General features: G+C 37.4%; 1 protein-coding gene and 1 long non-coding RNA gene across 2 annotated transcripts; both read right to left on the bottom strand.

The window, feature by feature from the left end:
* Positions 1-680: 680 nt before the first annotated feature.
* Positions 681-6,291, bottom strand: LOC104099894 (polyadenylate-binding protein RBP47C-like). The gene is made up of 6 exons (XM_009607030.4): positions 5,703-6,291; positions 3,089-3,569; positions 1,943-2,007; positions 1,734-1,864; positions 1,541-1,637; positions 681-1,055 (listed from the first exon to the last, which is right to left on the bottom strand). The coding sequence occupies exons 1-6, from the start codon at positions 6,030-6,032 to the stop codon at positions 891-893; spliced, it is 1,269 nt and encodes a 422-aa protein (XP_009605325.1). The 5' UTR covers positions 6,033-6,291; the 3' UTR covers positions 681-890.
* Positions 6,292-6,820: 529 nt separating this feature from the next.
* Positions 6,821-8,062, bottom strand: LOC138900684 (uncharacterized). The gene is made up of 2 exons (XR_011411814.1): positions 7,853-8,062; positions 6,821-7,129 (listed from the first exon to the last, which is right to left on the bottom strand). It is a non-coding gene; the product is annotated as an uncharacterized lncRNA (long non-coding RNA).
* Positions 8,063-11,762: the final 3,700 nt, after the last annotated feature.

Here is an 11,762-nt window from a genome sequence, read left to right as displayed (position 1 = left end):
GACAAACTACCATTGCTTCCATGCATTTCAAATCATATACTTCCTTTCTCCCAATTTATATGTCATACTTTCCTTTTTAATTTGTCCTAGTAAGAATGTCATACTTCCTTATATGAAAATATTTTTAATTTTAAATTTTCCATTTTACCCTTAAAGAGATAATATTATAGTCACACAAAGGTCTATGACTTATTTTAGATCACAAGTTTCAAAAAAATTTGTTTCTTTCATAAACCACGTGCCTAGTGAAACATCTCCACATAAATTGGGAGAGGGAGTAATATCTGTCTAATCTTCACTACTCCTCAGAGAATACCACTCAAGTGATCTTTCGCCTTTTTGAGGATCACTGGATGAATGGTTCTCAAATGGACAATATAGCCATTGCACTTGGATAATCAGATTCAGATAACATAGAAACATAAGTATGTGCTTTTGGCATGCAGCATACAGTCAAAACTCACTATAACAACTTTATTTGTTCCGAAATTTTTTGGCTGCTATAGTGAAATGCTATTATAAAGGACATATATTATAACATAATATAATATTCAGTTTTGAGAATAATTCGGCTTTTATAATGAATGACTATTATATATGGGTAATGTTATAAAGAGGTCTGACTGTACCTCTTATTTAGTTATTGTAAATAGTTAGGCATTTTTCAAGGAAACTGAACATACCAAGGCAAGATCATTTATTTCATCAAAGGAAGTTTCATGTGAAGTCCAAACAAATAAATGTTTAATCAAATCCCTAGGTGACTAAGGTTTCAAGTCAAAATTTAGTTCCGCTCACTTGGAGAGGATAAATTATGTTCTACATGCCCGATCTTGAAACAAACAGATTGAGCATATGCACCACTAAGCATAAGGCTCTGGAGCAGACTTTCAGCTTACTTGTTGCTGGTGAGTCCCGTAAATTGGATAAGTCCCGTATGCAGCTGCAGCATACATGGAAGGGTCATGCGGTGGTGGAAAAGCATATCCATAAGCATTATAAAAATGTCCCCCATAGTATGGTCCAGTCCACTGCTTCATAAAATCAGCTCTTGACTGAAAAATCCCATAGCACTGGAGTCAGTAACATAAGCAGAAATACAGGACATGTTAGGAGCACCTTGCTTGAAACTGCTTAATTGGTGCCAGATGTAATTCCATTCCTCATAGACATCACATTCAAATTTGCTTTCCATCATCCTTTAGAAGAAGGGGAGGGAGAAGAAAAATCTATAACAAGCTTGCTGCCCAATACCAGCAATACCTTACTTGAAAACATGTGTTTTGTCAATATTACTTGGTGAAACTCAAGCAGATATAATAAGTTAATAACTATCCACATGTCTAGCAAGCATGTGCTGTAAGTCGAGTAAACTTGTAAACTAGCATAACTATTGAAACACGAGAAATGCTAACCATTGAACTTTCGATTTGTCATAAACTAATGCTGACCTGTCTTTTGATTCTTTTTCTCCAAAGACACATCAGAGAAGTAATAGCAGAAGAGAAATAAGGGATGGGAGAAAAATTGAGATCTTTGCCTGTTTATTAGCTGGATTTCGTCCCCACGAAAGGCGCACTGTTTGCTTGCCAATAGCAGTTCCATTCAGCTTCTGTAACGCTTTTTCTGCATCGTTTCTGTCGCAACAAATTAGATCCATTTGTTACTGAACTACTTACAGCCTAAGAGTAAGTTAATAATTTGGCAAATGACAACCGCAACCGGCAACCTACCTTTTTGCAAACTGCACAAAACCACATCCTTTCCCAACTGGTATCTTTACAGAAGCTATTTCACCATACTGAGCGAAAGGATGTCTGAGATCCTCATCACTGACAATGGGGTCAAGACCTCCAACAAAAATCTACAATGATCATTGATTAGTCAAAGGAACTACAAAGCTAGAAAAGCAAAGGGAGGAACAAAAGACTAGTTAACAAACTGTTGTATTTGTAGAATCTACATCAGGTTGTGATCCTTGGGGCGATGCGCTATTGGAGTATCCACCTACCAAATCCATTTTGAAAGTATTAAATACAACAAAATTTGTCTACTTAACTACCACAATATTTGGTGTAAGTTCTTTCAAAAAATGAACCATGATCTGAAATTAACAAGGAAACATATATTTACTGCAGTTCAAGGAAAATCATAAGTGCAATGCCAGCTGAAAATCAATACAGATGATTAGAAAAGGGAAGGAAATAGAATTCAGTTACTTGCTAGGTCCATACAATTTTTAACTACTATTATGAATCCCATTGTACTTTCACTTTTAAGTACCACATATTGTCCTGAAAATATTCCCTATACTAGTGTGGTCCAACATAAGAGAATCAATGTATTCTAACAACTCAAATGACAGTACTAAACACAAAACAAGGATCTAATATCCCACTAGAATAGACACTAATATAATTTCCATATTTTCTTTCTCTTTGGAGCGAAAAAAAGGTTAATGTCTTCCCTCCCCTCTTTTTTGGAATTGACTTCTCATAGCTCAAATGACAAGATTCACTTCAATGAAAACCGTGGATGCAAACAAGCACGTATACATATAACTTTAAAGTCACTTCGAAAAAGAGATGGTATGACTTTCAACTCCACGTTAGGAATTCAAATAACAATACAGAAATAGAGAACAAGGGAGGAACATGACTGAAGGCCAAGCATAAAAATAAGACACCTTGCCAAGCAAACATTTGTAGATATACACAAGAAAACTCTAGGAACGGAAAAAGAATTCAGTGACCTCTTAAAAGGGAGCAGTGGATACCGTGATAGCGCACAAACTGCTTAAAATAAGCATAGTAACCAAAAAGGTCAATACTACACTTCAAGGGCGGTAATGATGCAGATGAATATAGCTTCTAGTGCGGAAACAATTGCAGCACCAGACAAGGTTAGCCAGTTCACCATTAAATACGATTCCTAAAAGAAAAACTATAAGAAGAAAGTAGGATCACATCTCCTTTTTTCCCTTCCACCCAGTAGAGAATCCAGCATTCACTTGTTCAGATCAAACAGAGTCGAAAAGGTATTCAGAACCAAAGCCACGTAGGAGACCTAGAAGAAGGTAAGTTCTTACCTAGTGAAGAATAGTATTGTAGGTATCCAGATGATTTCCGTGGTGTGGCTGCACCAATTCGCATGGGCCTACTTGAACAATACACACCATTCATTTCAGTCATTGCTTGCGACCTCTCATTATCGTCTCCAAACCTTACAAAACCATACCCTCTTGAACGACCAGTATTGGCATCTACGACAACTTTAGCAGCTTTAACAGAAGGATATTTTTTAGCGAAGGTTTTATGTAGCAAGGTATCTGTAACATCTGCAGCTAAATCTCCTACAAAGATGGAAAGGCCAGAACCATTGTTTGATCTCTTGTCGCCCGTGCTAAATGAAGCCCAATTCAAACGAAAAGGTTGATCTGCATTAGGCATTGTCATGCTAGAATATGTTTGCAGAACTTTCTCTGCAGCAGCATGTGAGTTGAATTCAACAAAACCATATCCCTCCAAGAAACCAGTGTGTTTATTGCGAATTATCTTGATGGAGGCAACCTGCATGAACAGGATATCTATTAGCAACAAATTGTGTGGCAAAAGAAGGTATTCCTTGTAAAAGCTTACTCCCTTTTTTCTAAGGGAAGTATGTTTTGGAAAAGCCATATATCACTTTCTTCAAGCCACCACTTTTTTCTTTATGATCGAGAAATCCGTCTGGGTCAAACCCTTAGGACCAAACGCAGCCTTCGAAACTCGGGAATGGCCCTGCCCCTCTACCCACTCCACTTAAATACTAGGTTTAGTTCGCATCGCGCAGGGCTTGAACCTATGACCTAAGTCACAAGCACCTCAACCGTTGCCACTTGAACTAAGCCATGGGTATAAGAAAATGGTTTACATGTGTCTAAGAGTCACTGCTTGCTTCATCGTAGGTTAAGCATATCTCGCAATTGCTTGTGAGGAGGTGTCTACATAGTGTTAACTCTTGATTCATTATTTGCCGACTTGGTTTGCATGATTAGTCCTGCTTATTGGCATAAATATAGAAAGTGCTCTTGGTGAGAGTACTGGTAAGAGTCACTGCTTGCTTCATCGTAGGTTAAGCATATCTCGCAATTGCTTGTGAGGAGGTGTCTACATAGTGTTAACTCTTGATTCATTATTTGCCGACTTGGTTTGCATGATTAGTCCTGCTTATTGGCATAAATATAGAAAGTGCTCTTGGTGAGAGTACTGGTAAGTTGTGAAGCAGAAAATGCCACAGAAAGATTCTCTCTGAAGTCTCTCAGTAGTTACACAATATCTCCACTTTGGGTATTTTTCATACAATATTTTCTACACATCATAAAAAGCATAAATGAAAAATGGAAGTTCTAAGACAATTTTGTTATGCCTGTAAGTTTCTTCATTAAACCTGGTTTTCAGAGAAAAGGTTTGCAACGGGAATGGGAAAATCGTTTGCATGAAATAAAACATACTGGATGTAAAGACCAGTATTAAACAACTTGTTCAGTGAAAAGCAAGCAGATGTTTTCAATACCATCATAACCTTCTCTTTAATTTTAGCAAGATTAAATAGTTGAGAATTGAGATGAAGTCTGCAGACCATATTCAAATGATGTATCATCTGATATTTTGAAAGATTCCACAATTACCACTTTAAACTTAGACAAACTGCAGAATATTGTGTGTGCGCTCTTGTCCAGCTATGTCCAAGAACAAGCTATGCTCAATCAGAAAGGTTATTACAAAAAGCAAAACGCAAAGGCAATGCCACAGCGCTCAGAATTCTTCACTGAGGACGAGATAGACTTTTTGACTAACAAAGAACTGAAAAGCGCTTATCATCATTCAACGTCTGGAACCTCAGAAGGATGACAGCCAAGTGTGCATGTGTTATTTGTGCATCAAAACTGTAAATTTGAATGTAAGTTGTTCTTTTCCTGATCCTTAAATCTTGAACTGTTGCAGCCACATATCGTAAACAATAAACCAAGGATTAAACATGCAGGTACCATATCCTAACTGTCAAGAGTCTCAAGACTTCAATGTGCAGACTGACACGTAGGAAATAAATGGGAGAAATGCAACCTTGAAAATTTTGAAAACTAGATCATATCTCCAAATCAAGAGGTTGAGGTCTAAACTCCAGTTAAGAATACGTGCAACCTCTATAGAAGGCTATAGCTATTCATTAAGGGAACTTTCTTTTGACAACCCCTTATTTGGTAGGTCGCAAAAATCATGAAACAAAACTCATTCTATCTGATAACTATATAGGGGAAAGGAGTTTCAAGGCCATTGAATTGTAGGACCTTTTTTTTAAACATCTAAGGAGAATCTGGGGTCTGCAAGCATGAGTGCTCAGGTAAATCTAGAGTCTTAATACCGTCTTACACTACAAGCATCTCTTTGTCATACCGTCCTGATCAAGCTAAAGGAAACTACTTTTGCACAAAAGCATTTCCATATGTACAGTCCTGAAATAGAATGACAGAGCACGTGTTTCCTTTTAGTAAGTACTTGACATCTCTAATCAATCATAAAAATGAATTAAGCAAGAGACGTATATAGATAACATGAATCACGTGTCTATAAACAAAAGTAACTATCAAATCTATGCATTACATTTCAAAACCACGTATAGGTACGATATTGACATAACTATAACAGTGAGAAATAATGAACCTCATTGGTGGAAGCAAAGCAGGTGCGCAAGTAATCCTCGTCCATCCAATTATGAAGGTCGCCGACCCAAATCGTACGATTCTCGTTGTTGGATCCTCCACCTTTATTCTGCTGCTGTTGCTGCGGTGGATGGTGGTGGTGGTGTGGGTGATAGGGTATGTAGTGAGGTGGGTGCTGCATTACCATAGCCGCCGCCGGGTACTGCATCGCCACCCATGGCTGCTGAGTCACCACTGGCACTACATTCGCCTCCGCCTCACTCACCGCCTGTTGCGGCGGGGGTGAAGGCTGTTTATTCTCCGGCGTTTCAGGACCGTTGTTTGTTTCCATTATTTTAGACCTGTATTATATATTCTCTACAGCTACTCAAAATCTGTAGAAAATAAATCCTATAGCTATATATGTTTTTTGTTTAATCTAGATAGAGATATGTATGTGTAAGTATATATAAGTGAATGTGAATCTGAAGCTTTATGGGAGATTGAAGAGAGAAAAGAGGTGGTGGCTGAAGAAGAGGGGATGTATATGTATATGAAGATGAGGATTCAGGGAACAACTGCACTGACGCGTATGATTTGTTTGCGCCGTTGGATTAACAGGTGGTTTTTCGTTATCCCTAGTTCTATTTAGGGTCGTTGCTACCCCGGGCATAAATAATATAAAAATTAAATAATGATTAAATTATTTAATGAATATATTCTTATTGATGTATATTTTGTTCATTAGAGCTTTCTCAGAATGACTTTTGTCATTTTGGTATGTTATCCCTAGATTATTAGTTCTGAGATTGTTATATCGCATTGAAGGTATTATAAAAATAATACAACAATTGTAATATAATTAATCTTGAAATTGTTTCGAAATTAATCGTTCAACCAAATGCAAAATAAAATAATCTATTGTTATCCCTTATTCCACCAAGGCACTAACCAAACGACCCCTTATAATATATTTGGATACGATTTAATGTATGTGAACTTACAAAGTAACGTATTTTTTGGTAGTTGGTTGGTATTTATTTATTTATTTTTACTGATTACTAAATTATATTTTTTCTGTCACGACCCAAACCGATGGGCCGTGACGGGCACCAGGTGCCCTACTCAACCGAGTACCAACGTAACGTATCTTTCTTATTACATCATCATATACACGTGACATACGGGCCTAATAGGCCAACATGATCATTAATAAACTCAAAACATAGGCCGACAAGGCCGTACAATCTTTCATATACATGACATCTGTCTACAAGCCTCTAAGAATATATAACTATCATAAAGGTCGGGACAGAGCCCCGCCATACCAAACCATACACATATAAATCATACTGACCAAACAAGCAACTCCGGAGCAAATGGAGTGCACCAATATCTTCTGCTGAGCTGATCGCCTACTTGGAGGACTCTCGACCTGTCTATCGAGACCTGCGGGGATGAAACGCAGTGTCCCAAGCCAAAAGGGACGTCAGTACAAATAATGTACCGAGTATGTAAGGAATGAAAACCAGTAAATAATAGACATGAGAGAAACATAGAGTAAAAGACTCGACATGTACGTCTTCATAACTCTGTGAATCATTTCATTTTTATAACGTCATGCATATGCGTATAAATGTCAAACCATGCATAGGTATATGTGTTCATAACATCATCAAGCCTCTGAGGGCATCCCATCATATCATCTCGGCCACTGTGGGCAAAATCATCAACGTATACCAGCTTATTAGGTGGTGGTGCGTATATAACGCCATAACCTTTTCCCATATCTCATATACATATAATATACATATATACGTGTATATAACGTCATCTAGTCATGGGTCAATATATATGTATAAATGCATGAAATGCATAAGAAATACGTTAATAATATTTTCTCAGAATGTCATAAAAATAATATGCCTTAAGAAATACGTTAATAAGATTTTCTCAGAATGTCATGAAAATAATATGCCTGTCGGATAAATTTTATCAAATACGTATTTTTCTGAGACTCATGAACAGAAGATATAATAATAATTCACATGGGGAATCAAGAATATAGAAACCCCTATGAATAGAGTCGTTTATGGAAACTGTGTGTTTGCTCGTTTCTTTCAGTATCATTTGGGTCATGCCAAAAAGAAAGAAGGGATAGCCTTAACATACCTGAGCCGATTCTCTTGACAATCCCTCTAACACACGTCAATTGCGACAAATCACGTAACAACAGATTAATGTAGGGAAAAATCCGTATGATATCCTTGAGAAAGATTATACCGTGTTCTTTTAAAATTGCATCTTACACTGCTATTATATAATTCCAAATTGTGTTACAAAACATGTAACTTTCTAGTAATGCGTTGAAACCCATATGGGCTGCCATGGAATTGTAGCATAATGAAAGAAGTAAAGAAGAAGCGTTAAGTTAGGGGGAAAGTGAGATTGAATATCGTAAAAAAATGGAATGAATAGGAGTAATGTGTCACATTAAATGAGAACACACGTAGTTTACGAATACAGTAGTACTCTTCTTAAGACGTGGATACGTATTTTATTGAAAAGTGAGTTAATATTTATCCAAAAGTCTTGATTAAGCTTATCCACAAAAAATTCTTAATTAATTGGGTAATATCCCATTACCCAATAATTAAGAATTATCTCAACTTACTTAAAATATTACTCACTTTTAACATATCTTGTACACCTTACTATTATGGTCATGTGGTACCTTGTATGGCATTAGTCCATAAATATCGAGTATTTTAGCTCGGGCCGTATTTTATCCCAACATGTCAAACTTGGACGAAAATTCATTTTCTTTGACTTGCTTCCCCTCTCACCTTCACGAATTTACTCATCACTTGTTTGAAATAGCATGATGCTTATAATCTCAAAATAATCTCATTCCCGAACTTACGTCGATTAACTTACGACGAAACTTTAACATACGAAAATGCAGGATGTAACATTATTCCCCCCTTTGGAACATTCGTCCTCGAATATTGACTGATGCACTTATCATTCTCATAACCCATAGCTCTTACGAATACTTTAGTGCTCCTCTTGCCATCTAGGAAACTGTTCTGTGAATAAGTCGAAAGGCCAGGGCATTCCCCCTTTTAGGCCTCTTTCTCACACCACGACTTATGGTCGGAATCCTTTCAGTCTTGTAACTGTTGCTACCTTTTATCATGCAGCCTGTATGACTCTGATCTTATAAGTGCGCTTATGCGTTTCTTCTTTCCTTTTCTCTCCGATTTTTATCCATTACTGAAGTTCTTCGCTCGGTATTTTGTCGAACTTACGAATATTGCTATATCTTATTTCATAGACCCGGTTATCCATCAGTATATGACTTTACTGTATCTAAGTAGGTCATACTATACCATAACTCTTACCTCAATTTCTCGTTACTGAGGTCTGCTACCAAATTTCAGGTTACTTTCATTGCTTATCCAATATGTATAAATCTATGTCCTTTAATGCTTCCACATTACCGTTCATCTTAAGAATGACGGCCCAATCTCATATCATGCTTTATAACTCTTATCCATCCATTGTTGATTCACCTCAATATCGATCTATAATCTACCCCTGATAACTTAATCTTTTATGTAACACTGTCGCTAGGGTTCACGTTTCATCGGGGAACATCTGAAATGATTAGACTAATCTACCTGGGGCAATACCATGCTTTCATAACCGTATCTCACAGTATCCCAATGCGATTCACCTTGCGTGGGTATTTTAATCCTGTCCAATTCATGAGATCCCTTTCTTTTCTTCGTCAAATGATTACTCAATCGAAGGCCCAAACGTCATCCTTTATCTATCACAATTACACCCTTATTCTATTACCAGGGCAGCATTCCATCTCTTCTAATGCTACTAGTCTTAGACTCCTTTGAGTTCATTCAGGCTATACTGAGCTTCCCATAACTTAGAGAAACCATCAGCTCTCTTGCTTTCATGGGCTTAATCCTGAGGACTTATCCATTCTCATCACCTTTTCACTCGCCCTTTCTTATCCTTACTCCTGTCATAAAACCTTGTCGCTTTACTATATTTTAGATTGCGACCTCTACGTATTTATTTATACTATTCACAACCTTCCTTCAACTTGCTTGCACCATTGATTCCCTTATGTTATTCTAGAACATTAAGCGAGACATCACATCGTCTCTAACTCTTCTTTACTCTCTTAACTAGATCTCTCGGTACTTACAAACCATAGGCTGGAAGGTACGCCACTGACGATGTTGCTATCGTTCTTGGATATTGAATCCCAGTGCTTCTAGCCTTCTATCCGAAGCATGGACTATTCACGATCTTCTGCCTTTGAGTATCTTGTACGTTGTTCACCTTTACCTTACTTACCTTAAAATCTCGCATCGTATCTTCTATCTATTTCATGACCTCCCTTCCACATAGATATAATTCACGTCCATAACTTGAAGCTCTATTATAATACTTGCACCTCTGGTGCATACACAATCCGGTGGGAGCTTCGTACTGACTTCTTAGGAGGCTGGTACTTTTCTAACCGGCTTTATCGTAGGGCCGTTATAAAATATGGTTGTTGTACTATCCCTCTTGTACCTATGACATTAAGAGTGATCCCGTAATATTCTCAATCATGATTTCTATAATTTTCTCGGTCCAATAATTAGATTTCTGATTTACTTCGTTGATGTAATTCTTTAGCTTCCTCCTTCTTCTGATCAGCCTTTATATAGGCTTAAGCTACCTCCCGATCTGCGGTTCATGGTATTAGTTATTATGTTTAGCCTTTCATGGGCGCTGAGGAGTATCTATGATACAATCCTTCGTCTATGACCTGGGCTCAATTCTTTCTTTTAACTTATACCAGAATCTTCTACGGATGTATATGCTGCATGTATAAAACTTTCAAACTCTTAAGTGCATTCATAACATAACTAACTCTAGATCATAAATCGAATAATTCTTTTTGTTCTATCTCAGCTTTCTTCAAATGTAAGCAATTACTTTTTCTGGTCTTTCTTCCCCCTTTTTGCGTGCACACTTAGCTTATCTTCGTGCCCAGGCATATTGGAATTCCATACAACTCATATGATCTTGAATATCACTTTTGATTTTACTTCCCATTCATTAGCCACAGTAAGTGTCATTTTCTTATGGAGTGCATACAATGTTGTTGTGAGACTGTTGTTATAAGACTATCTCCTCCTTAGGTCACCCAGTTTAGGTTAAAGCTTCCTTCCTTACTTTCTCAGCTAGTCTTTCATTGATGTCCTTTCTCGCCTATAATTATCCGTAGTTTACGCTCGTGTGCTTGTAGGGTTGCTTCTAAACTTAATATTTTGACTGTCTTCCTAGTGGCTTTCTCTTTTACTTCAGTAACACTCATATGGTACCTTTAACTACCCCAACTCCTATCTGAATATTTCTCAAGGATCATGATGTCATATCTGCGAGACTGAATTCACCATATTGGGTTCTACTATGTTTATCTTGCACTATTTGCTAACTCGTCTGTACCCTCCTGTTTAGCCTTAACTAGGCTCTTCCTGAATCAATTACTGACTATTCATTGGCCCATTCTCATATCAATATTCCGCGTAATCTTTCTTAGGTTATTTACTTTGTCTTAACTTACCTCTCGCACTGGCTCCTTATTAATCAATGACATCTCGGGCAGGAACCCTTACTTCCTCTCCTTGACATCGTGTTTGCATAATGTTCTGGAATCGTAGCATATCTGTAGGATTTGAATAAGTGCAATCTTATCCCTTTCTCATTCTTATCACATTCTTCCTTTATTAATCCATAGTTACTAGAACCACTTAATTCTGACTTAATACCACATCACTCCATATTCCCCCCTTTAGGGGAGTACTAAGAGTTGGAGCTATGACGATCTACCTATAGATGTTTTACCTTTTCATCTTTGGCGTCCTTTCACATCATCGATGACCCTTACTCGCCTTGCGGTAATTCTTCTGTACCAAGGATAACAAAATTCCTTACTCATGAGGAAGGTACCTAGTATAACTGGCACATACAGTCCCTTAAGCTTAACTTTGCTCACATTGCT

The sequence above is a fragment of the Nicotiana tomentosiformis genome, chromosome 11 (genome assembly GCF_000390325.3).
Source record: "Nicotiana tomentosiformis chromosome 11, ASM39032v3, whole genome shotgun sequence".
NCBI classification, from domain to species: Eukaryota; Viridiplantae; Streptophyta; class Magnoliopsida; order Solanales; family Solanaceae; genus Nicotiana; species Nicotiana tomentosiformis.
Note: the sequence above shows the minus strand (reverse complement) of the source record. Positions and strands in the feature narration are given on the sequence as shown.

Coding starts and splice junctions, on each gene's coding strand:
- LOC104099894 (XM_009607030.4), bottom strand. CDS start 6,032: ATGGAAACAAACAACGGTCCTGAAACGCCGGAGAATAAACAGCCTTCA. Junction 1,865..1,942: donor TAGATTCTACAAATACAACA/GTTTGTTAACTA, acceptor TGATCATTGTAG/ATTTTTGTTGGAGGTCTTGA. Junction 1,056..1,540: donor GAAATCCAGCTAATAAACAG/GCAAAGATCTCA, acceptor GGGATTTTTCAG/TCAAGAGCTGATTTTATGAA.